The sequence below is a fragment of the Siniperca chuatsi genome, linkage group LG23, assembly GCF_020085105.1.
Source record: "Siniperca chuatsi isolate FFG_IHB_CAS linkage group LG23, ASM2008510v1, whole genome shotgun sequence".
Lineage (NCBI taxonomy): Eukaryota > Metazoa > Chordata > Actinopteri > Centrarchiformes > Sinipercidae > Siniperca > Siniperca chuatsi.
Window position 1 is genome coordinate 12,830,348 of NC_058064.1, and position 26,181 is coordinate 12,856,528.

The 26,181-nt window shown below is 41.3% G+C and overlaps 2 protein-coding genes across 2 annotated transcripts; both read left to right on the top strand.

Annotated features, from left to right (window-relative positions):
• The first annotated feature begins 248 nt into the window (after positions 1-248).
• On the top strand, positions 249-15,699 carry yaf2 (YY1 associated factor 2). Its single transcript, XM_044185705.1, has 4 exons — positions 249-452; positions 833-958; positions 11,097-11,252; positions 11,688-15,699. The coding sequence occupies exons 1-4, from the start codon at positions 427-429 to the stop codon at positions 11,938-11,940; spliced, it is 561 nt and encodes a 186-aa protein (XP_044041640.1). The 5' UTR covers positions 249-426; the 3' UTR covers positions 11,941-15,699.
• A 249-nt stretch (positions 15,700-15,948) lies between these two features.
• gxylt1b (glucoside xylosyltransferase 1b) lies at positions 15,949-24,321 on the top strand. Its single transcript, XM_044185696.1, has 7 exons — positions 15,949-16,614; positions 17,671-17,887; positions 18,008-18,139; positions 18,559-18,810; positions 19,031-19,154; positions 19,365-19,537; positions 22,718-24,321. The coding sequence occupies exons 1-7, from the start codon at positions 16,412-16,414 to the stop codon at positions 22,877-22,879; spliced, it is 1,263 nt and encodes a 420-aa protein (XP_044041631.1). The 5' UTR covers positions 15,949-16,411; the 3' UTR covers positions 22,880-24,321.
• The last annotated feature ends 1,860 nt before the right edge of the window (positions 24,322-26,181 follow it).

The following is a 26,181-nucleotide window of genomic DNA, read 5'->3' on the forward strand; positions in this document are numbered from 1 at the left end:
AAACAGAATGAGAAGGTCTTTTTTCAGTATATTTTCCCGAGGTGTGAAAATTAGTGAAATGTATTAGTGTATGAGTAGGATGAAAACCTACCTACATACGGCTGTATATTAGAGTAAGCTGAAGAACAGCGTGCAAACGGGTCACGTTTTCCATAATGACTGAATATTTAACACCGTTAATACACAGAAGAACGAGCTTATAGCGGGTACGTGAAGGCGGCATATAGATTCATCAAGAGGAATGTCAGCCTCGGGAAGTAACCCAGCCTCTGATTGGCCAAAGCGAGTCACGTGAACATTTCCCAAGCGGAGTTTCCACGACAGCTGGAAGCCGAGCGGTACAGGCGCATCGCTTCTTTGCTAAAATTATCGGAAATAACACGACTTCTGCTCGTCTCAGCACCTCCAGATAAACCCTGGTCTGGCATGGGCGACAAGAGGAGTCCCACAAGGTAACGACCGAGTCAGTGTGTCCGAGATATTCAAGCTAGGAGAGGGGAGCGGACATCGACAAGCGCACGGGAAAAAATGGGTTTTCTCCACGGTGTCTCTCTCTCGCTCTCTCTCTCTCCTCTCTCTCACTGCATGTGTGTATGTGCGCGCGCGGGTGTTAAAACCTCATCGCCAATTACAGTGTCGGATCACAGCGCGCTTGCAGATGATTTCCTAAATCCTATAGGCTTACCCAGATGTTTGCTACTGATAGCCTTCGTGGATGCGAGCTGAACTCACTCTTGTCTCCTCTCGCCCCCCTTTCATCTCCTCTCCTACCATCTCTTTTCGTTTTTTAATTTCCTTCTTTCTTTTTCTTTTTACATTTATTGTTTTAAAGGCCGAAGCGTCAACCGAAGCCCTCCTCCGACGAGGGGTTTTGGGACTGCAGCGTGTGCACGTACAAGAACACGGCAGAAGCTTTTAAGTGCATGATGTGTGATGTCAGGAAGGGGACATCAACAAGGTAAGGCGATGGATATACATTACCTTTGGTATGTTTTGCATTAGCGGGTCTCAAAGGGGGGTCCTTGGGGACTCAGGCGCTGCGCCCCCCCCCCACCAAAATGAGGAACAGTTTGATCTCACTACCACCCCTCTCTATCTAAGCAATTTGTGCATTTGTACCATGAGAAAATGGATTCATATAATCGCATGTTTTTAAGATATTTAACCCTATATACTAACTATATACAGTTCAGACAGTAAACATAAACAAACATGGCTAGTTTTTTTCCTGTAGTTTTCTGGTGATAATTGCATTTATTCTGTATGTTTTTGTGCTAAAGATATGGCAGTCATAATTCTCTTTTCACATTCCCTCTGAGCAGTATGTTCTTGCCCGGGAGTTGACACTGACCTCCGTAAAATGAGGGAGAGGGATGGCTTGCTCTTTAAGCACACACATCCATCTTGTTGCCCCAGAGATATTTGTAAGGGGGTAGTTTCCTCTAACATGCATGCACACAAACTCAAACACAGGTACTCAAGCATAGAAGTACACAGCATGTAGGTACATACGCACTCTGTGCCTTCTGTGCTGTGGCTGATATTTGTCCTGACATCAGTGATTTGAAGCAGGAAATGACTGTTATTCCTGAGTGGCAGTCATTATCAGGATGAAAACACAACAAAGGCTGAAGGAGAGGATGTGTAGCCGTTAGCTCTGGCTATGGGAAGCAGTGTGTGTTGCTACATGATATCCCTCCTTAATGTATCGCCATTTATCCTCTTCTGCATTAGTACAACTTTCCCAATGGTTTAAACAGCAACAACAACGCATCAGTGCACTTGTCAGCTTTGATGCCTTTTCAGAATTGTGGTATTTTTCGTGTTCGTGCATGCACTTATGTGCCTGTGTGTGTGTGTGTGTGTGTGTGTGTGTGTGTGTGTGTGGGAGGGCTAGTTGTGAAGAGAGGTTGTCAGAGCAGCTGCCAGACAGACAGCGATAGCTCATTACTATGCAACAACTTAATCAGCCTGCTGTCATCAGAGACACACAAACACACACACACACACACACTGACGTACAGATGCACTCAACATGCAAATTTTACACATGACTGCATACATATTCGTACACAAACACACGTTCTTAATACACACTCAAGTGCAGTGTTGCTGCGCACACAAACATAAAGCAGATATGCTGTTGTCATAGGGTCTAGCTTATTGCAATTGAGCGTTGATTGTTGAGAGGACACTCCAGGGACTCTGTGTGTGCTTCTGTAAAAACAAGCGGCTTTGCCAAGAACCTGTCTGAATCCTCACGTCACCAAAAGCTGTGACAGCCTTTGTCTTCCCCATCTGGGCATTTTTTTGAGGAAACTGGCAAGGACACAAGGACCCAGAATATCCTCGCTACACCCCTGACACTCGGCGACAAATTTAGAAAACGTCCATGAGAAGGTCTTATTTAATGTTAATAACCCCACTGTCTTCTCAACTGCAGTGCTGCAGAAATGTTGTTGTGGTAGTAGTAGTAGTAGTGTTGTCATGCTCTCGCAGAAGGCCATACACAAACGCATACTCACGCCACACGCAGGCTAATGCTGCAGCAAAATGGCCACACAGGTGGTCGCAGCTGTTAACGACCGAACACAACAGACAAGTGGATATCTCAGCGAGCAAGCTGAAGGTGCTAAAGGGCAAACGACATGCAGAATATAAATGTAGGACGTGGCAAATTCCCTTGCTGGTTGCTAAACAAGCATGACTGAGCTATTACTGTGAAAGTAATGAATTAATGCTTGACACAGGCATGGAGTGTCCCATAGCCTGAAGGTCACAGGTTTGACAGCCAGTGTGGACTGTCAAAGCTGAGGAAGTTAAATCAACTTATCACTTGTCATAGAGATTGAAAACACCAACTAACTGTATAAAATGTCACTTTTCCTGACAGGATCTGTGTCTTTTCAGCAAGCACTAGAAGTGATGGGTGCTAAAAAAAGGCCACATTTTAGGACATGGTAGAGAAATGTTTTAGGAGGAAGAGAGTTTGCATGTAGATAGCCATTGAGAGATAAAGATGAATTTTTTATGAAGGTGAGGTTTAGCAGGTCTTGCCGCCTAGATCCCTCTGATGTGGAGAGATGATCTACTGCAGGGACCCGAAGCTGGCAGCTGATTGAAAGCACGTTGTCGAGGCTGCGAGTTTGACTGAAGACAGGGATACATCAGCAGGATTGGACTCGCTTATCGGAGGAGGTGGAGTGAAATGGGAGTGAGAGACAGATTGACAAAGAGGAAACTGGCTGATGTTCCGCTAATTCTGTCAGCGGCTCGGAAACTTGTGTAGCTAGGAAGTCAAATTTGAAGAAAAACAAGTGGGACCTGCACACACAGAAATGGGTGTTTTAAATATTCTCATCTGTCAAACATTCTTGTCCTGGATTAAGATGGAAGATGAGGCACGTTTCAGAGTTAATGCTCCTGTCTAATGTTTGAAAATGTCATGTGAAGTGGTGCTGACAGACAGCTGTTAAACCCAAACTTAAACACCGCTCTTAGCCAAATACTACTGGGTGTAATAGAGCGGTGTGTGTGTGTATGTGTATGTGTATGTGTGACCTTCTGTGGTGTCTTGCCTCCACCACCTGCATCTATTCACTGAGCTGAGCTCTGACAAGTCAGGCCCACCAGGGAAACACTCACTGTGTGCATGCTCTGCGTTCAGGAGCTTGTTTAGCAGCATTATATTTCTACAGGTCAGGACAGTGAGCTCGATCATGTTCCTATTAGTTCTCTCTCCGCCTTTGGCTCTCTTGTTTGTGTTCACTTTCTCCCCACCTTTTATCTCTTCGTTCTCACAGCTATTTGTGTTTGCTCTCTGTCTGTCTCCCTCTCTCTGCGTCTCCTTCTCTCTCTCTCCAGGAGTTGAACTTAACCTAGGGCGTCTCTCGGTGACAGATTGACTGATGTGCAGGTTTTGTCAGCTCCACCTAAACAAGCACAAGCCGTTCTGTGCTGGCTGGGAAACTGTCAGCATTTGGCTGTTTAGATGTTGTTTTATCATCCTCCGCACAAGCTCGCCCTTGCAGTTCATGTGCAGTGCACACACGAAAAATTGGGCTGTAATTGTGCAGTTGGCTCAGTTGCAGTTGGTTTACCCTCATTAAAAAGTAGCTTTCAATATGACGTAGTACAAAGTATCTAGTGCAGGATTCCAGCATTTTTGAGTTTATTTATACATACAAATAAAAATAAAAAACTCAAAGCAAGAACAGAGGCAAGGCAACTATGTATTAAAGCAAGTACAAATTAAACCAATACCCATAGGTAGAAGTGCAACTGTAATCTGACAATTATTTTATAATAATGAAAAATGTACCCAAGTCCAAGGTGACATCTTCAAATGTCTTGTTTTGTCTGACCAACAGTCCAAAACCCCAAAGATACTCTGTTTACAATGATATAAAACAGAGAAAAGCTGCAAATCTTTATTTTCTAGAATTTGGAGCCAGCAGATTTTGGGCATTTTACCAAAAGAAGACCATGATTAATCACACGTAAACAAGATAAGTGAAATAAAATGTTATCCAAAAGGAGTGCAGTGGAAAAAAAACATCTGATGCAGATATTGGTAATGAAATTGTTGCCATTTCGAAGCTTTTGTATGAACTTTATGAATCCAGCCGGCGATTGGTTGCAGTAGATATCTATTATAAACATGAAATACTGATCAGCTCGCAGGAGCAACCTGATTATGTGAAACAGAAACTGTGAGCCATGGCAGAGAGTTGCATAGAGTAAGTTCATCTTCAGAGTGGATGGTAGATTCTAAATCTGGGATCAAAATGCAATACAGAACTTCTAATGCAAAAAGGAAAGAATTAATTATCTCTCTTTTCTATCTGATTATTCTCTCAAAATAGCTGCATTGCTAAAAATGTGTGCGACCGCCACAGAATAGTAATATACAAAACAGTATGTACATATATTAAAATGCTGCCTGAAGAAAAATGGATCCATTTGAAATGCACAGAGTAAAGTGTGAATTAGCTGTTCTTCCATATTGTTCCGCTGCTACACACATTTATACTTACAAGACTTGAGTACTTTAATACAGCGTTTCCTTTTGGCAATAAAATCAGTTACTCTATCCTTACATCTCTATTAGGTGTATTATTAGCTTCTTGGTAAGGTTTGCCCTCCTCCACACCTTTTTTTAATTAATTAATTAATTATTTTTTTTACAGATTTTACAGGGTCAGGAATCAAACAAATCCTTTTAAATCAGAAACTAATCTCATTCTTTAGCTGGCAACGTGTGGTTGAAAGCTGATTTACCAGACAACGCCATTTGGCTGCTGTGCTAATGTTAGTGTTATCTGATCACACAAAACGTGCAACTAGCAGAGAGCAACACATTTGACTCTCACCTTACAGTCTTTTTATTCACCTTAAGCGTTATTAATCAAAGTGCCGTGCAAATTGCATATATAAACAGGTTTCATGCGTGTAAAACACAATGTTTGATCATGCCATCTAAATTACATCCTCTTATAAGTCACACAGTCGGCTCAGTCGTGTGGGTTACTGGTTTTAGCGCTCACACAGCATACAAACACTGAGTGTACACCAGGGACAATGAAGCTGGCTGTTATCACGTCACTGTGGCTCAAGATTATGGCTACGTGATAAGCCTGTAATTACTGCGGTGACACTGATGCATGGCATACTGCTCTGTGTGTGTGTGTGTGTGTGTGTGTGTGTGTGTGTGTGTGTGTGTGTGTGCGTGCGTGTGTGTGTGTGTGTGTGTGTGCGCGCGCACTCTCTCACACAGGCCTGTGTGAGAGAGGAGAATGTGGTATAATGTGGCTAGCGGGCTGTAGAAGGTGTCATAAACCACAGGACGTGGAGAGCCATCTGTCACTCTCTCGCTCTCTCCACACACACACACACACACACGCACACACACATGGTGGTAGCATGTACAGGCAGGGAGAGACATTAATCATTGGGTTGGAGGAGCTCCCAGGAGCAGCCTACAACCCGCTGATAGAAAACCTGACACACACACACACACACACACACACACACACACACACACACACACACACACATACACCTACACCTAGATTGAGAGAGTGTTCAACAGGGCATAAAATGAGCTATTTCACAATGATCTTACAATCATCACAGAACAGTGAGGTGAGATTTGTTTATAGCAGTGCACTCCAGCTCTTATTTTCAGTCCATCAGCTGTCCTGTGGGCTGTTTGCTCATCACACAATGTACTCGACAAATGTCAGCAAGCAGTCCAAACATCTGCAGAATTCTGTACTGCTGTCTTTTAGATGTAACGCATTACCAGTTCTACAGGTTTAAAGAGCAAATGCCTGGTATAATGGCCAGAGGTGCCCTGCCAGGACTAGAGACATCTTTTCGAGCTTTGAAAATATTTCAAAACAAAAGACATAGTCCAAAACTAAAGCCACAGACTTTCAAAGCAAGACACTTGTGTTTTAGAAAAATACTGCATCTACATCAGTGCACCTCATTTGTATGGCCCTTTCTGTCCTAGCACCTACCTCCTGAGGTAGCCTCTGCAGTGGAGATTACAGCAACAGTGTTTGGTTTTATTAGGGTCTGTCCACCCAAAAACATAATAAAATGTAGAATATTTTTCACATTGAAAGGCCACAGAACCAATCGTCGCTGTCTAGTAAAAAACATGTATCTCCAAATTTGGTGATTTTGAATTTCCCAGATAAACTGAAAGTGTTGCTTTTAGGGGTTGATAAAATTCTCACATTTTAGGCTAAATAACCCACTTAAAACCCCATTGGATAATCTGGAAAATAAATTGCCACAAAGCTAAAAACAGGCCGTTTTTTATGAACTCATGAAAAGTCGACATTTTGGAGATACATCGTTTTCACAGGACATTGAATCAGTCGTATGTTGCCCATTCTACTGGGGTCAAAACTAATCACACCAAACCGCCTGGTTGCCTCAATGGAGTGTTTGAATTTTAAAAGGCAAGATGTTTAAAGTTACTGAAAAGTCTTTTAATTCCCATTGTCTGTGGGAGACCACTCATAATCGCTGTTTTTCTAAGTCATCTTTTCCTAAAGGTTATTATGATTTGTCTATAAACAGATTCTGGCTCATACACACTACCACACCATCTGTGTCAACTGCTGAGTCTCTGTGAGCTGTGGTGTTGATGACCCGTTTGTCCTCTGTGATAGAAACTTGACAGTCTGGCCAAACCATCCTGAGTCATAATTTGACCACCTACTGAATTTGTTATGGACAAACATTGATCAGATTGTGACCAAATCAGGCGCAGAGGGATATTTTCTGGTAGTGTCGGTTCTTCGACTGCTTTCTTCTTCTTTTTTTTGAGCACAGGCCATAGGTTGAGGAGTGTGAGGTCAGTGGGTGCATCAGAAGGAGGGAAGAGAGAGATAGCAATAGATGGTGTGTAGATGTGTGTGTGTGGTTATGACATATTTGCGAAGGGGTCAGCCAGAGTTCCCCTGTCAGTGAAATGTGTGAGGGATCAGTGGCAGCATTTTTACTCTCCAGCCCCTGCCGTCAGCAGGACAGGACGAGTTTGTCTTTAGTTTGCGGTTAAAAACAAAAGCTGTAAAAGATTGTGAGCTGGAGAGGTTGAAAGTGAAAATTATGCTTATTGTGTTTGTTTCATCTAAAGCAAGAGAGAAGATGGTGTGAGTGTTTTGCACTTATGCTTTGGAAATTTAAGAATGATCTTATCGAGCTAATAAAACATGAGCACAAGTGAACGGGAAGAAAATGGCTATCTACATTCTGTGAATTAAAAGCTAAGAAATAAAGAGATTGCTATTAATATCCATAATTTTCTTTAACCTCTCCTTTTGCAGTGAAATAGAATTCGGTGTGTTTAAGCCCTCTTTGTAACGTCCTAATTTCCCAGTGTGGGATTAGCTGCTGTAGAATAGATGGCATGAGTGGAGCTAATATTGTTTGGAACAACAGTTCCAACGCGGTATTAATGTCAGAAAGAATAGGCTGTTACATTAGGCACACACAAATTCCTGTTGAAATCAATAGACACACACACACACACACACACACACACACACACACACTCAGCTTCCAGATGGAGGCCAGTAGCGATGGCCTAAGTGCTAAGATAATAACCATCTGATTGGGTTAACAGCGGCAGCTCTGTTTAGGCCTGCCTCACCGTAATATTAGGTTGTCTGTCTCCTCTTTCACCTCCAGGTTATTGAACTGGCTCTATTAGTGAAAATCTACTCCATTGTAGTGCATGAAGAAGATAGGATGTACAAAATATGTTTATACTTGGCCCCAATTGCTCTCAGGCACAGCCAGTCTTTTAGTTTTAAATTGAAAAGATCATAATTAGCCTCAGGTGAAATTTTTTCATGATCGCACATCAAGCAAAACATACTAATTAGATAGCAGTAATTCATCTGTTCATTACATACAATAAATCACACAGAAAGCACATAATGACATCCTGAACAGAAATCATTAAAGAAAGATAAAACAAAGGATGTTCCGAAGGAGGCAGCCAGTTGTCTTGTTTTTATTTTTGGAAGCTGGTAACATTTGGCCCGAGGGCGGGATGGTCGACTCTGTTGTGACAATCGCTGTTTTGTGTGTGAGGTTCAGTAAATTCAGAAGGCCAGGCATTTCTTCATTGCATCGGGGTAAAGGATGTCAAGGAGAGCAGCAAATTACTTGAGCTGGGAACCGAGGACTTTGAGAGGCCTCTGCTTTTATTTAAAAGGTGTCAGCAGTTCTGCAGTGTTGCGCTGACAAGACAGACATATTGGAGGATCTCTACATCTCCTCCCCATCAGACAGTTATGTAGGCCAAGAGACCCATTTGCATTTCACTCTAGCCTTGCTAGCATCACTGCATGTTCTGTGAAGGCAATGATAACTCTGGAAAAAAAACTGACTCTGGGAGAGACTCTTTGAAGCTGGGCCCCAATTTAGGTCATCCGAGAACTGTTAAACAACAGCTTTGCCCTTAGAACAAGACAGCAGACCAGCAGGCCTGGCTTATATATTTCCTCTTAGAAAATGAGGTAGAAGCCTCTAAATTAAGCTAAATAGGCCACCAGGGCTCTTTCTGGCGAAAATGTGGCGCATTACACAGCAACACTTGGCCAGGTGCTCAGACTAATTTTGTGGATGGATTTTTAGCAAGTCCGGTACATTTTGTACACTCTGTACTTGGACTGTGTTACACCCTCATAATTACATTAGGCAAGTGCAGAAGGACATTTTTCATGATGCACCTGGAAGCCAATGTTTTGTAATTGCAATACGTTTCGAAGGGTTCATACACAGGTTAGGACACTTGAGTGAAGCTGTTGTACAGTGTTACAGTATCAAAGCAATGCTTAGCTTAAATTCTAAGATACATGATTTAGATTTTATGAGCAGTAGTTTAAAGTTTACATTTCAAAAGGGAAGGTGATGTTGCAGTTTTGGCATATAACCAGCCACTGTTCATAGGTCCTGATCTATTGTTAAAATCATAAAAAGCTGGTAAAACAGTGAAACTGGCTGATGTATTATGAAATTAGTTTTCAGTGTTAATGTTTAGCTATAATTGTAAATACAGCTGCTCAACAGGGCTCAGAAAACACACTGCTCTTGTGCTGTTCTCATCATGCCCTCATGCTTCATCTGCTCACTGGTGTGTGTGTGTGTGTGTGTGTGTGTGTGTGTGTGTGTAGGTTTGTGCAGCCATTTGCATGTGCCTAAATTCGCCTTAGTGCATGCGTTGTCTTGTTGATCGCATTTGTTTATAAAGCATGCATGCATTTTCAGGTGCACCCATTTTTGATTTGTAGGCCTACACCACTTTGGCTTTTGGTGCAGTATCTGCATGCTGGGATGTGCATTAGTGCACTCGTACATACATACAACTGTGTCTTTGTGCGAATGTGCTTCTGTGTGCGTGTGCAAAATCAGGCAGTAGATGTGTAGGCTCCCTCAACAGATGGCCTTTTCAACACACTCGCCTCTCGGCTAGGGCTCTTGCCAGCCCCAAAACATACACACACACACACACACTCCTGCACAGAAACAAGATCGCAGCCTTCATGCATGCAAACTGTTGCCAGACCAATTGCATAATGTATCATTTTTGAGACAGCAGACACTCGCAGAAGATGGAAATGTGACTGGAAAGAGGAACATTTAGCTAACCATGTTCCATGAGTTGTATTTGACATGAGATTTGCCTTTTAGCATTTTGTGGAGACTGTGTATGAAGGTGCATCATCCTCACTTATCAGGCAGTCATTGCTATCATCATCTATCAGTGAACTTTCTCTGTCATCAATAACCAACCAGGGACCATGACTTTTGATGCCTGAAACAAGCCAAGGCAGCAAAAACATCACTGTGTGTTTTGTACATAATCTATAATCAAAATCTTAAAGAATCATCATTGCAAGGATAATTATACTCCGACAGAAGCCACTAACGCAACTGACGAGGGAGCATGCCCCTGATGCTGCAGTAGCAACTACTGGTTGTTTAAAGAAGCGGCAGGTGACAGGATTTATGCTGTGACACAAAGACTGCAGTGCAGGAGAACTGGACGGTCCACATTTGGGAGGAAAGGGGAAAGACATCTCGGGTGTGACCTTTTTTAATAAAAATATGACACACTGTAGTTGAGATCAGAACTGATGTCACTTTTCTTCTTTACACACTGCATCACACCACTCAGTTTCATGGATTTCTCTGAGAGTTAGCTTCAAGTAGAACTGTACTGAGACCATCTGAATTAAGTGTATTTGGCACACTTATAATCCCTATCACATCTTTGTGTTCACCAAAACAGATCTCAGCTCGTCAGTGTCCCTCAGAGCGCTAAAACAAGCCTGTGCAGGTATCCATATCTCACAGATGGCTGAATCCTGGGTTTTATTCTGAACGCACTCTCAGTGTGATTCCTCTTGCTGCCAGTGTTAAGAACACTTCACCAGCACCATCCTAACTAGCACTGGCGGTGATTATTGGCTCTTGATTATGGTGGTATGCTAGCATGAAGCCATGTGTTCACCCCACACACACTGTCTCTCCCTTTCTCTCTCTCTTTACCCCCCCCCTCGAATCAGGAAACCTCGTCCCGTCTCCCAGCTCGTCTCGCAGCAGCAGGTAACCCAGCAGTTTGTGTTGCCCTCGCAGCCCAAAAAGGAGAAGAAGGAGAGAGTAGAGAGGGAGAAGAGCGACAGAGAGCCGGCGCTCAAGAAGAACAGTCACAAAAAGATGAGGTAAACAAGCTGACACGAGGTGGGGGGATCAACAGGAATCAGACATTACAGGGATGCATGAATAAACACCAGAAACTATAGATGGTGTTTATGTTGCCACCTGACGTTAGGTTGATGTGTTGTCATATTTCATAAAGCACTTCAAAAGATAGAAGTGAGGAGGGTGGGAAACACCAGAAATACATTTCAAAGCAGTTCCTGAAAGATGCTCTTTGGAGTTTTCAGTGACATTGTAGCAAAAAGATCAAGGGGCTTTTCACTCTTTGGTAAATCAAATCCAAAGATAATGTTTTGCACTTGTTTGAAGGGAAGTGCAAGGGCTGATTAATACAAAACCTCATGCAGGATTTTAAACAGACAATAGTCTTAAGATACTTTCTCAGCTCTCTTTTTGTGTTTTCTCACCTTCCCCAAACATTTCCGCTCACTCACCAGGCCCAGATTAAAAAACATTGACCGGAGCAGCGCACAGCACCTGGAGGTGACGGTTGGGGACCTGACAGTCATCATAACGGACTTTAAGGAGAAGGCCAAGCCCTCGTCCACCTCGGCTACATCGTCCAGCGCCGCATCCACGGCCGACCACCACAGCCAGAACGGCTCCAGCTCGGAGAACACAGAGAAGGGGCTTTCCCGCTCCTCCTCACCACGAGGAGAGGGGAGCTCAGTCAATGGAGAGTCCCACTGAGTCACCCCCTCAAAACCTCCCCTGGCCCCCACCCACATCTCATCTGCAAGTCCACGGGTCGCTGGTGCAGCGTCCTGCCTCTATTTTAGAGCTGCACAATACTGACAAAAAAACTGTTTTTTGCTTTCTTTCTTTTGGATATTTCAAATTTCAATAGGATTTGTTTGCCCATTTACCAGAGAACAAGTTGCCAACACATCAGATTTGGCAAGTTTCAATCAGTTTAAAGATTCTCCACAGCACTGGAATTCTGCATTTAGAAAGCAATATGAAACACCTTTTGCGCCATCTTTGAAGTTTTTAGTGATCAACATTTTCACTTGGACATTTGGTGTAACCGGAGGGATCCCACACGTTGTCCAAAGCTCGCTACTAGAATATTTACTGAGACAGTTTCATTCTGACGAGGAACTTCTTCAGTTTGGACAAGCTGTATGGTCCTTTGCGGTTTCCCTTGATATCATCTTCAGTGGCTGGCAGAGTGACCTTTTTTTCCCCCATGTGGAATTTTTAACCTCTGTCTGGAATCATTACCTACTTGTTATAAACCTGAACCATCTACTACACACTCTCAGTGTCCCTACACTGAACCTTCAACCTCACAGCGAACCTTCGCTCCTGATCTTGATACTCCAAGCTTTTACTTCTGGACTGCCTCTGCTGTAGAGTGACTTTTTTGACACAGCATAGCAGCTGTACTCCTACTGGCACCATTTGTGTGTTGCGTAATGTTTGGAGCAGGTTTGTTTAGTTCAGGTAATGCTTGTCATGGCCGTGTAAAGGCACCGGGCAGGTTTTGATAAAAGTCCTCTTTTAAAGGTTGCAGGAAGGTATAGTATACATTTAAAGGATAATACCGGTGTTTTTTGTTTTAGGTTTGTGCCAATAATCGACTCTACCCCTGTTTTTACATTATTCCCAGTTTGCCTGCATACAGTCAGCCAAGTTAGAGATACAATCAGGGTTTTGTTTTTCTATCTAGCCATTCATTTTGTACAGTATATAAACAACAACCACAAACATGCATTAAGTGATATTTTTGATATAAACATAGAATCTAATGAATTTGAGTAATGTGAAAAGCTGAACAGAATCACCAACTCTCCAGCTATATGCAGCTTTTAGCTCATTGTTATGACTCTCACATACACCAACCACCAACCATCCATGTCCAGCAAACCAGTTCAGACAAGCTGTTGTTACACTACCTGGCTAGCATGCAATGGCAGAAGATTGAAGTTAGCTATTAGCTGGTAAAGAAAGTTTTAAACAGCTGCTAGTTAACTAGCTACTAGCCAAGTACAGTCCAAACCAGAGCTGAAAGTTTGATAAATATTGGGCTAAACACTAATCCAAATGGATGCTTATGTTGGTATATGTCTGCTAGATATGCAAGTAGGCAATACATTGCTAACATATTAGCCATAACAGCTAAAATCTGTCTCTCAGGGCTTTGTTTCTTTGAGTTGAGTTTGCAGTCTTCCTGTACCCTCATGCTATCAAAACAATCACTTAATGCAGCTTTAAGAATTATCCAAGCTTTGTAATTCATTACAGTAGGCGTGAACTTTGGTAATACTTTATCCGTCACATTGTCAATACATGATGTAGACAAAATGTGTTACCAGTCACTGACATCCTTTTTATGATAATGTTGCACCATCAACGCAAATACGGTAACAATTCTTCAAAAACGTGTTGCCTTACAAATGCACATCATCATATTTCTGCTTTTATTTTGCGTGCTTTTATTTTCTTGAACAAGAGCTAATTTCAAGCCAGGTTTATGACAGTCAAGTTTGTTACAGAGATAGTCGATTGCACAATGACTGAGGAACTGCCAACTAAATGTAGAAGGTAGTTAAGGGGCTGTAGCTGTAAACGGCACCGGTATTCTCCTTTTAATCTCTGCTGCACAAACAGGGCTGCACCTGCTCAGTGTCACAGTGGAAAACCAGAGGGTGCTTATACTGTTCTGCCCCCGCAGTGGACCCGGTCTGGATACAGCATGGTGCTTGTACAACAGAAAAAGAGCTTTGACTTCTGGACATGCACATTTAGCAGCTGTATAGGTGGTGTGATGGACTTCAGAAACTGTTTAAATTCCTCCATTTTGATGTAGCAAAGTGGGGGAGCTTTAGAATCTACTAAACTCCCAGCAGAACAACGATAGATCAACCTAACTACACAATAACTTATAAAACCTGTAGAATACTACGCAGATAAAATGGATATTTCTAAAATATTGTACTACAATGTTTTGATGTGGTTGTATTATCCATCATACCAGTGTTATTGTCGAGATCTTTACTTTAACATTTTAGCACAGATCCTGAGAACTGTCATGGCATGATAATATTATGGTCTCAGTATATTGTGGGACAGGCTATGTCTCTTAGTATGTTAGCATCGTTTAATGTGTCAGAGACGTATTCTTATAGGTTCACTGCACTAGCTGGGACTAGGTGTGTGGACTCGTGAGAACTGTTCGGAAAGACATTTGTTATTTGGTTGTGGCAAAAATGGAAAGACACTTAAAAATATGTTAGTGTCACTTGTTGATATTGTTTTGTTTTGCTTTGCCATGCTCAGTTGTTTTCAAATGTGTGAACTTGTTTATTACATGTCTGAATAAGAAAATAACAAAATTCCAACAAAAAAAAGTCTTTTTCATGCACACAATTTTACGTTTTGTCATTAGTCACTTTCTCATCTATGCCGGTTTCATACTAATATGGCCTTTTTCTAAGCAGAGTATTTTTTGTTGTTGTTTTTAGCGCCACCTGGTGAACGAATTAATAACTGCTGCTTATCTTCAACACAGTACATACAGGTTCAGACTAGTTTACAGATTGGGCCCCTAATGCCAAACTGTGCACATCCCCAACCATGTAATAGTTGAGTTTTAATGAGTAGTTATAAGCATAAGGTATGGTTTACACACTAATTAATTAACCACTACATCAGCCAATAACCTAATTTTCCCACACTAAATGAAAATGCAGCTGACGTTCAGGTCTGTTGTCTAGTGGAGCCACCTCAATAAAAAACACTAGTCACTTAAAGCCATGAATGGGTCTTTTCAGAGGTGAAATCAATTGAAGGTTGCTGCAGACGGAGCCTGAGGGGGGAGGGAGGGGGAGGAATCAACTTTGCTTATAGCTCCCACCCTTCCCCCATGTAGGGTCCCGACCTCCTGCTTCTGTTGCATGATGTGCATCAAGTGAAACGGATTGAATAGAGACAAATTCCGGAAGTTTGTTATCGCCTTCAAAGTAAAAGTCCAAAATGTATGCCTAAAGATATGAAAAGGGACAGTAAGTGAACAGAAGCTAATTTAGACCACACTAAGTATCGGACGTTTTTATGAAAAGTATTACAATATACAATGAAAATCACAAGTATATAATTTGTATTATGGTACATTCCTAAGCCTCCCATCTTTCAAATAAGTTTGTCAAATGTCAAAATCGTTGAATCTGTAGGAGGTGAGCTAAAGAAAATGGTCAGAGCAAATAGTTTCTCCTTCCCTCACATTATAGTCTTCAAGTACAAGAGTGATACAGCACATGAGATATCTGAGCCATGCTTTCAAGCATTACCATAGGTATGGACCATAGACTGTTTGTGTGTGTGTGTATATATATATATATATATATATATATTGTCTATATTATGGTATAGACATGAGCAGCTACACCATTTTAAAAGTGCATACTTGTATAAATGGGTCTTAAATGTCATAAATGACCACACTGACTATGTAATCTTGTTATCCAATTTATGATTTTTTTTAACTTATCCTACCCCACCTCTTAAAATTACATTCTTTAATTAAAATGATTAAAGACTCTGAGCCACACTCTGACTTAATGCATAAACATGTTCTTTATAGATAGGAGGTGAGGTTTCTGGTGTGTGAAATGTATAAAATCTAAACAAAAAAGTATCAAACATACCAAAAATATGATGAGCAGAAAAGTATAGGCATAATATACTGTAGGGTCAAAAACAATACAAATCTGATATGAGCATGACAGCTGTTGAGCCATTATGTTGTGTGATATTGTTTTCCACATTGTAAAATTCTTACACTGTATTTACATTGTTACATAGTAATCTAGTGTCTTAGCATGCTACAGAGAGAAGAGGAGCTTAATTTGTGTGTAATCTCATATAGTCTTCCAAGTCTGTCTCACTGGACAAGACATTAACTCTTTCTTTCAGATCAAACAGACAAATAACAATAAAGCTACTAGCATTTTTTCTAAAGCTTGAAAAGTAAGATATGTGGGGAAAGAGTTGCAGAGTTTTAACATGACCGCCAGAGGGCGTAATTGCCTCGCCTTATGAGTTTTATTTTCTAAACGTTGACCGGAAGTTCGTTTCTATTGCCTTTGGCTTCAGTTATTATTAAACGCTAGTTTCTGTGTCATGACTTTAGCTCGGCGTTGCGTTTTCAAACTCCATAATGCGACGTTACATTCGTGCACTAATGTTGTGCATGGTGTTTGCCGTGTTTTCGGGCTTGTATGTTTACAGTAAGCTGGTTTACTCGGACGTGCCGGTCGGAGGAAACGGACCGAAGAGGGGGTTCATCCCACCGAGAGTCCTCGAAGACAGGCGAGGGGCCGCGGACAAAAGTGGGCCCCAAAGCCCACACTGGTACACTAGGTAGGACTAGTGTTTCAGGTCATTCCTGCTTTAACGGGGTACAACTGGGAGAAAAGTTACATGTCATACGATTAACGTTGGTACAGATGCAGATATGTACTCTGTACCACTTGTGATGTATAGGAATGGGACGCTGACTGATTGAACGGCCCAATGCAAAGTACATCTTTCTGTAGTGACGCGAGGTGTAGCTAATTAAATTAAAAGGCAGAAACAACAGTTTTCTTCTGCTTTCCAACCATGGCTGCCATCATAGCTGTAGGCAAGACCAGGACTATGACTTAATAAACATGTTATCTGGTTCGCCATTAACCCCCCCAAGCCTTAAGTGATATCTAATAATTGCTTGTTTTGTCTGACCAATAATCCTAAACATGAACAAAGAGTTTGCCATGACTTACTATGAAAGCAGCAATTTTTTCCCATTTGAGATGCTGGAACCAGACAATGATTGGTATTTTTTTTTTTTTTTTTTGCTTAAAAAATGGACTTGAGTTCAGCTCCACTTTATACCAGGACAAAGACATATTGGTGGTAGTCACTCACACAGTGAAACTCTAATCTGAGTATAGTCATTTAAGACAAAAGAAAGTGTACTTAAAAGTAAACACAATAAAAATGGTTAGCTTCTGGATGGTTGAATTGATGTCAAACCATTTAACTGATTCAAGATTCAAGGATTTATGTCACATATTCAAATTTCTGTATGTACAGTGAAATGCATGGGTGGCATACTCTTTGCTAACATGACATAATGCTGATGTTAAAACATCCTCTAGTGGCTTGACATTGACTTTTTGACTTTTTTCAAAAAGAGAAAAGTGGAGTGTTTGCTTTATAGACAATAAAGTCAAATTCAAATCATGTCCCCTTTGGCATCAAGGGTCATAACAAATCCTAACAAGAAGGAATGACTGACACCTACGCCATCCTGATGTAGCCTTTTGTCAAAACCCATAGGTGCCCGCCATGCAATATTACAAGCTTATTATTATACTCAGAACTTCAATTTTCACATATTATAACATCTGTCCAACTCTCCATCCTCTCACTCAGGTACATCATGCGTCAGCGGGGTCAGGTGGAGGCGGGTGGTGGCGACGGCGGCGTTCAGAGCAGACCTGAACCTCCCATGCACCTGGCCGTGGTGGCCTGTGGGGAGAGGCTGGAGGAGACTCTCACCATGATCAAGTCTGCCGCGCTTTTCAGCATCAAGCGCCTCTCCCTGCACATCTTCACGGAAGACACGCTACACGCCAGCTTCATAGAAGCTGTGAGTAGGAAATAATTTGAATAATGAATAATAAGTTGAAAACTGACCAGCAAATTGCTTGCTTGACCGTATCCTATACTCTGTCCCTCCTAGCTCTTTAATGTGTTATCTTTGTTCCAGTTGGAATCGTGGCCTGGTTTTATTCGCTCCAGTTTCAACTACACAGTCTACTCCATCAGCTTCCCCAGTGAGAACGCAGCCGAGTGGAAGAAACTCTTCAAGCCCTGCGCGTCTCAGAGGCTCTTCTTACCTGTGAGTTTCTTATAGAGTGAAGCCGCTTCATCATGAGAACCACTGTGGAAACACATATCTGACGTCATTATAACATTCTCAATTATTTGTTTTTAGAGTTCTTTTTAAAGACAAAACATAACCCAAGTTAGGAAATCAAGGTCTGGAAAACTTGGAGCTCTGAATTGGGAAATATGGTAGCTGTAAAATACTTTGCCCAATTTTACAGGTCATCAGTTTCACTTTTGGTATGAATTTATAGCATAACATCTAGAGTAAAATATATGAAAAAAACATTATATTCTTTAGATAAAGATATTCTTACCCTGAGCACCACTGCACAACATACCGGCAGCATGCACCATTCAAGACACTGGAGAGCATCCACATCATTAATATTCTAAGTGACATCTGTCTTGGTGTGTCTTCAATCTGTGCAGCTGATCCTAAAAGACATCGACTCGATCGTGTACGTCGACTCAGACATCCTGTTCCTGCAGCCTGTAGACCGCCTGTGGGCGTTCCTGTCCCAGTTTAATTCCTCCCAGCTGGCTGCTATGGCACCGGAGCACGAGGAGCCCCGTATCGCCTGGTACAACCGCTTCGCCCGCCACCCCTTCTACGGCAGGACTGGCATCAACTCAGGGGTCATGCTCATGAACATGACAAGGATGAGGAACATGTTCTTTAAGGTATGGCTTAACGCTGAAGACACATTTTCCATGTTGTTGGGTTTACTGTATTAGTGTACTACTTTTATTGGCCACAAGATGTCCTCCTCCTGCTGCAGTTGTGCACTAAGGTCTGTGAAAAGATTTAATTTGATCCTGTTGCAATGTGAAGCTCCCAACATTTGACAACATCCTGACACAGTAAAGGCATCTTTTAGACTGTATACATGTCTGTTGACAGAATGACATGACGTCTGTGGGGCTGCGTTGGGAGGAGCTGCTGATGCCTCTACTTCAGAAATACAAACTCAACATAACCTGGGGAGACCAGGACCTTCTGAATATTATTTTTCACCACAACCCTGGTAAGGCTGCACACTCACATAACACACATAATGCTTTTTAGCCTCCAAAGACAAATTTGAAGAGGGATTAAATGTTATTGACTGTCCAAATGTACATTTTTTAAAAGTTTGACATTATCTTCTCATACTCGTCAAAGTCTACAGGATGCCCTTTTGTAGAACAGATTTGTCGACTAAAGTTTTTCTGTGTTTGTGCACCTCCACTCCCAGAGTGCTTGCTGGAGTTTCCGTGCCAGTGGAATTATCGTCCAGATCATTGTATCTATGGCAGTAATTGTGTGTCAGCTGAAGAAGATGGCATCTACATACTGCATGGAAACAGAGGGGTTTACCACGACCACAAACAGCCTGCCTTCAGGGCTGTTTACGAGGCCATACGAAAGGTGGGCATGCCTTGGTTAGTGTATGTGAGATGCTTGAATACACTTGTGCATATTTAGGTTTGTTTTGTCTGTTTTGACTGGAAACACTTGCTTTCTTATTATGATCACAGGTTTTATTGCATTACATTTTTTATTTCCATCTACACATACTGAATGCAGAAAGTCAGGCAAATTCTCAAAAGGCATTTTGGGAAATAAAGCGAGCAAGTGCACCCTGTTAAAAGTATCTTCGGTACACCAAAGTTTAAAAAAATAAATAAATAAATAAATAACAGCCTGAGCCTTTTCAAAGTGTCGTAGGTGTAATTTAGTGTAACATCTGATGGAAGGAGCCCTTTTATAACCCTAGTGACACACCTGCTCTCCTCCACTGCCCTGTTTCTTTACCCTCCTAGATGAGATTTTGGATTGGTGCCGACCCTAAACACCGTAAGTGTTAGTGAAACCAGATTGTCTGCGTTGGAAAACACAAATCTCCACCATTTTCAGAAGGGTTGGAGTGAAAGCTAATTTCCCCCATGAGGATGTTTATGGGTTGTTTACCACCAGTGTAATAATATTGATGACACCAGTGGCATTTACTTAATTAAGCCATCAACATTGGGAGTTGCTTTCCTATTAACTAAGCATTGAACATAGATCAGAGCAATGGCGGATCCATACCTTATCCATGGCCTGCAGTTAAAACTGCGGCTTTATAGGACAGGATCAATTACAGCAGTAGACACACATGTGCCTACTGTATATGTTGCTTTGGGCATGCCGTTTTTCCAATAGTCTATGTAGCTATTGACACTTTCATAGATATGTGATTAAGTCTGGTTTACCAGGAGGATGGAGGAATACAGGTTGATCCTCTGTATTTAATCTCACTGGACGGACCACTTCATCCGTTTCTTGCTTGTTTGTCTGCAGCAGAACCCCAGGCTATCTGTGTAGCGTTATGGAGTGAATAAGTAACAGGACAGCACTACATTGGCAGCTCAGGAAAGTGGCACAGGAAGGAGGACTCAAACGCAGACTCACTTTTACTTAGTAGCAATGGCACAGTAGCAATGACCCAACATCAAACATGGCCCAATGTGCAATCCTATGCTACAATCTCACAGGTAGGCAGGCTAAATAGAGAAGCTTCTGGAATTCTGGCAAAAGGGTGAGTGCTAGTTGGAGAGCACATATATAAGGCATGTGATTGGCAGAAATACAATTTGTGACATAGACATATAGAAATAAAGTGGCCATCAAAAACTGCTCATACTTTTTTCCCTAGCAGCACAACTGTGTGGTTAGCTGGCGGCTAACGGCTGCTTGAAGTACAAGCACAGCCCGGCAAATAAACACAAACGTGTATGGTCACTTCATCTTGTAAAATACACCAAACAACACACACATAATTCTTTGCGGTAAGGGCAGTAAGTGGGCCGTCCACCATTTTAGAGACTGTGTAATTTTATTTTCAAGTAGCGTTAACCCTAGCTGGCGGCTAATTTAGTTCATCCCATTTGACGGCGCCGACTATTTACTGGCAGTACAAGCACAGCATGGCAAACGTGCATGCTCACTTCGTCTTGTAAAATACACCAAACAATGCCACATAATTCCGGTGCAAACCCCACTCCCCCTTTTTAGAGTGAATTCCAAATGACCGCTTTCCTCCTGCTCACCGCTGTCCTTTTAAAATCGGCAGGTTGAGCTCAAGCTGAATGCAAACAAACATCCTCGTGGATACTTGGAAAACGAAAGCCAATATCAGCAAATGAAGGATATAGTCATGTCCACAGCAAGACAAAGGATGATAAACATGTCATTTATGTTTGGCTAAGGCTAAGAATTATTTAGATTTTTGTTAATCCTTCCTGGTTAACAAAACACACACACACACACACACACATATATATAAAAGGAGAAAAGCAGCAAATCCTCACATTTGAGAGGCTGGGACCAGTGAATGATTTGCATTTTTGCTTGATAAATGACGTAAATGATTTCAGCCCTACATCCATCTACTGTTAATGTTGCAACAAGTCATTAATTCTACCTTTTTAAAATATTTTTTTTTCTTCATAGCAGTTAATATTCTTAATAAACTGGAGACAAATGTACATAAATCAGTGTCCAGGCCCTGTATCCTCTCATTCAAGGGAATGGGAGTACAAACGGCAGTGCTCCTCCCCGTCTGTCCACCTGCCTGTCTCTCAAACAGACCACAGCGGTCTGTCTGTCATAAAGCATCTCCTCCCTCCCTCCACTGCAAGAAGCTGAGCTCAGGAAGCAGCAGTTAAATTTTACAACCGACCGTACGTTTAGAGTTGGAGTCTGCACACCAACAGTGCCCCATCAGCCACACAGAATCAATACAGCAACTGTAAATGCAACTTTATGACCAGCGTGTGTGTGTGCTCATAAAAACGCCATTCTCTCTGTGATCCAGTATCAAGGACCCAACCGCAAGCAAATGAGCTGGCATTAAAAAATGGTAATTCCCCTTTGATTTCCTCGGAGCGTTGTAAAGGCTCCTTCATTATTGGGAAGACATGAAGTTTGTTCTTTAATCCCCGGTTATCACTGGACTGTAAGCCTATAGCATAAAACTGACTCCAACAGTGCAGACTGCTGTATGTTTTGCCCGGCTGACCGATCAGATTAGATCTGGAGTCCCATCTGAGTTCAGCGTGCCTTGCAGATTTCATTTTTAATTTATCCAGGGAAAGCTGCAGTATCTTCCCTGCCCAAATGCTGCCCAAAGCACCACTTTGCTTCCTTACTGAGGGAATCTGGTCAATCCCACTGGAACAGTGGGGGATTGAGAGCCATCCTCGGGGGAGTTTTGTCAGTAGTTTGGGATTTTAGCTGCTCATTTTATGTTTCCAAGCCCACTCCTCCAACCTTTAGACAACCACCACCCCCGTTTTTCAGCTCTCTGAAGAAACAGGGAGCGACAGGAGAGTACAGGTCATTATTCCTTGTTTTAACACATGAAGTGTCTGTTCTGCACTTTTAAAGCACAAGCACAATACTTTGCATTTAGTGAATGTCTCTATGTAAGTCAAGATCAGTACATTTTAAATTGAGGATCTTATTCTCAAAATGAATATACAGTGCTTTGGAATTTATCTCTAGAACATCTGAGCAACTTTAATTACACAAAATCTAACCAGTGGATTGTTTTTGTCATTCCAGTACTCTTTTGGTGCAGACCCAGTGACCTCGCTATTGGATCCTCTCGAAGAGGAACTGTTGAAGACGACACACACTTACTGTGGTAAATCCCACCAGCTCTTCACCAAGAGACTGGCACACAGCCTTTCAAACATCAACAGAAAGGCCCCACGTGGACAGTGATGAAAATGAATCACAATGATGGGACAGAGGCCAAAAGAGAAAGCCTGTGCCTTAGCCTAACCTTGAAGACAAGGAACAGTGCTAATTGTGACTGACCATACACAGCAAGAAACTGGACGGTTTCTAATCTTGCAAGCTGAACCCTGCTGTTCAAAGCAGGGGTTTTTAACTGATATACAAACAAATGCAGCGCTGTAAACGTGTTTTTACCTGGCAAACTGTTCAAAAACAACAAACATTAGTTGTTCAAAGATGCATAGACTACTTTGTGGACAACTGTGAGTGGAGCTTTTAGATGATGGTGAACAGCTGTTTAAAGCTCAATAAGACAGTTGGGATTGTCTCAGACTGAGACTAATAACTGTTCACCTCTTGCATGATGTAAATGCCTGAAGTCGACTGTAAATGCCAGTTGGTCTTGTAGCAAAGTACTGAACTTAGCAGAGAAAAATATTTACTGCACATGTATATTTTTCCCAGGGGTTTTTATTACAGACTTTCACAACATTCTATATTATTTTTTCAACCAACAAGCATCTAGTCTCTTCCATGTAGTAATGTTCTCCTTTCAGTGCCGTCTGGTTACTGACTAAAGGTGAATACTCATGGTGCGAAAGATCTGTCAAAGTTTGGAAGAGTAGCTCTTGACTTTCCATATTGGAGAATTTATTTAACCTTGTGAAACACTCTTATTAAAAGAGACAGAAATCATATCAGAACTGGACAAAGGCTTTCAGCAGGGCTCATTTTGAGAGATGTATGCACTTTTTTGACCTTCAGAAACCACTTCATTACCAACAAGATGGAAGAGAAGTCATTTCAGAGAACATGCATGGAAAAATAATAATTTCAGTGTGAAGTGTAAACGATTTCTGGAATAGTTTTTCATATGTGATTTTCTACAGTGGCAGTTGAGCATATGAAACTTCTATCGGAGTACTGCTTTCCCGAGTAAACGTTTTATCCTATTCTATGTTATTTTATCTGTTACACAGGTTACCTTCAAACAAGCAAAATGGGGTGATTACATATGTGTTGTTCACATATGCAGGTGCCACCCCCACTGAGCAGACCATTTTTATGTCGTATAATGTCAGTCTACAGTTTTGTGATGTCAGGGCATGTGACCCTACACAGAAGTTTGTTTTTGTAATGAATATGAATGAATGAATACTATTGAATATGCGAATAAGCTACAAGTTCCTCTCCTGATGCCAAAGTATTTCTTTTTATTACTATAATTATGGGTTTTGCACCATTGAATGTATTTTTAACACTAATGGTTAAAATCAAAATGTTATTATCAGTGCTTATGTTGGTATGGTTCCAATGTAAGAATATCCTTTATGATGTTTACTTGTTTGTATGTCATGGTGTTAAAAAAAAAAAGAAGAAATTGCAGTGTTTGTTTTTACATTAAAGATCATTTCAGTTTTGTGGAATTAGCAGTGTTTGTGTGTGTTCAACCACCAGAGGGTAGCATTTTTTGATATGTCTACTAGTGCTTAGGGATGAAATACATTGTTTAGATACTTTTGGACTGACAGTATTTGTTTTGAAAGAGAAAAATATGATTTATGATATGAAATAATTATAAGTACAAAAACAAAAAAAAGCAATTTGTTTTCAATTAAAATTGCCGCTATCATTTTCACTTCATATTTCAAAACTTAGGTCCCCTTGTTAAATGTGCTTGGATCAGGCAAATGCAAACATCTCATATTAGGTTTTTCTCTCTTAACCAATATAAAGCAACTTTGTTAGTTCATTCTATAAAGATCTAGCTTGAAGAAGATTGATGCTATGTTTCTATCACCTCCTTCAGCAGATCAATGAATGGACTTGCCAATAATCTATGACTAGGCCACCAGGTGCACCATTTCTGCTTCAGCTCTGAGGTGCTCATAAAGTGTAAGTGATGGACCAATAACGCAGCCATATAGGTGCCTGTCTGTGACACTATGGAATTGACTATGGAGAATGAGTTTATGCTTATTCCCATTAGGTGAGGGATATAACCATCCATTTATGGCTCCAGAGGTAGCTTGATTCATTGCACCAGAAATATCCTTCATTCATCACTATATATCCATATGAGAGCTTATCAATTACCTTTATTGACCTGTGTACTTAAATGCAACATGTAACAGGCCAGGGCCCCAGGGAGAGGGAGACAATGGCTTGAATTGAGCACCTTGTTGAAAAATTCAATATCATCCATCCTGAAACTACATGTTTTATATTGTAATAAATAACTCTGATTTTATTTCTTTTGTGCCATCACGGCTGGAAGAGAAACTATTTAAAATAAATATGTGACCTCCAGCGTTTAGAGTGGGCAGAGTGGAAGATGAGGGAAAATAGGCACATCACAGAATAATTAAATGTATGTGTGTGTATGTGAGTGTGTCTGTGTTTGGGATGGAGAAAAATAGAAATAGATTTTTTTTTTTTTAAATCCAGGTAAGGTTGGCCATTTTTCTCTACTGTCACAGGACAAAATGTTGAAGAGATGAGTGCATAGTGGGAGGACAGAGAAAAGGCTGATGGAGTGTGTTAGTGATGAAAGAAAAGAACAAGGCTGTCATAGCCAATATAGCAATTAGGGCACTTTGTTGCTTTAGAGCTCTATCTTTTTGATATTGCTTTCCTGACAACAGAGTTGGACCTCAAAAAGGTGTCAAAAGAAACCAGATTTCTAGAGAAACAAACATATTCCAGGGATGCGCACCATTTGATGGAAGTACAGTGTAGCAATGAACAAAATAGTATGAACTGTATTCATTGATCAAATAGGGTAAACAACCACTAATGCCACAAAACACCCACCAAGCTACAAAGGACTCCACATGTAAAATGGAGAAAATGATTTTCTCTTTCACATGAGGATAAATAGATGGATTTTAGATAAAAACTGAAAACACCAGAACCTAAAGAGGTGGATGAGTGCAGCTTGAGCAGTCTACCTTATCATATTTATATCATCACTGGCCAAGCAGGAGCTTCTGCTGCTAATCCATCACTTGCTACACTGACACTGTGACTCCATATACAGAGGCGTCCAGTTTGTAGAAAGCTAAAAAAAAAAAAAAAAAAAAATCTGATGTTACATATGGCTGCTCATACATGACCACATGCCTTAGATTCTGGAGTCACTTGTAATAAATGAACAGGTAGAGGTTCAGTCAAATCTGTGACCTCAAGGTTATGTCATGGACTCTGACACTAACAAACCATCCTTCCAGCCATTTCATGGTTAGCATAGATTTTTCACTATTGCTACCCGTGTCAGTATCACTTCC

What these genes read in the sequence shown, in the direction of transcription:
- gxylt1b (XM_044185696.1), top strand. Translation starts at nt 16,412, where the DNA reads ATGCGACGTTACATTCGTGCACTAATGTTGTGCATGGTGTTTGCCGTG. An exon ending in CTCAGAGGCTCTTCTTACCT is followed by an intron (nt 18,140 to 18,558) that starts GTGAGTTTCTTA and finishes CAATCTGTGCAG; the next exon opens with CTGATCCTAAAAGACATCGA. An exon ending in TTTACGAGGCCATACGAAAG is followed by an intron (nt 19,538 to 22,717) that starts GTGGGCATGCCT and finishes TTGTCATTCCAG; the next exon opens with TACTCTTTTGGTGCAGACCC.
- yaf2 (XM_044185705.1), top strand. Translation starts at nt 427, where the DNA reads ATGGGCGACAAGAGGAGTCCCACAAG. An exon ending in GACAAGAGGAGTCCCACAAG is followed by an intron (nt 453 to 832) that starts GTAACGACCGAG and finishes ATTGTTTTAAAG; the next exon opens with GCCGAAGCGTCAACCGAAGC. An exon ending in AACAGTCACAAAAAGATGAG is followed by an intron (nt 11,253 to 11,687) that starts GTAAACAAGCTG and finishes CTCACTCACCAG; the next exon opens with GCCCAGATTAAAAAACATTG.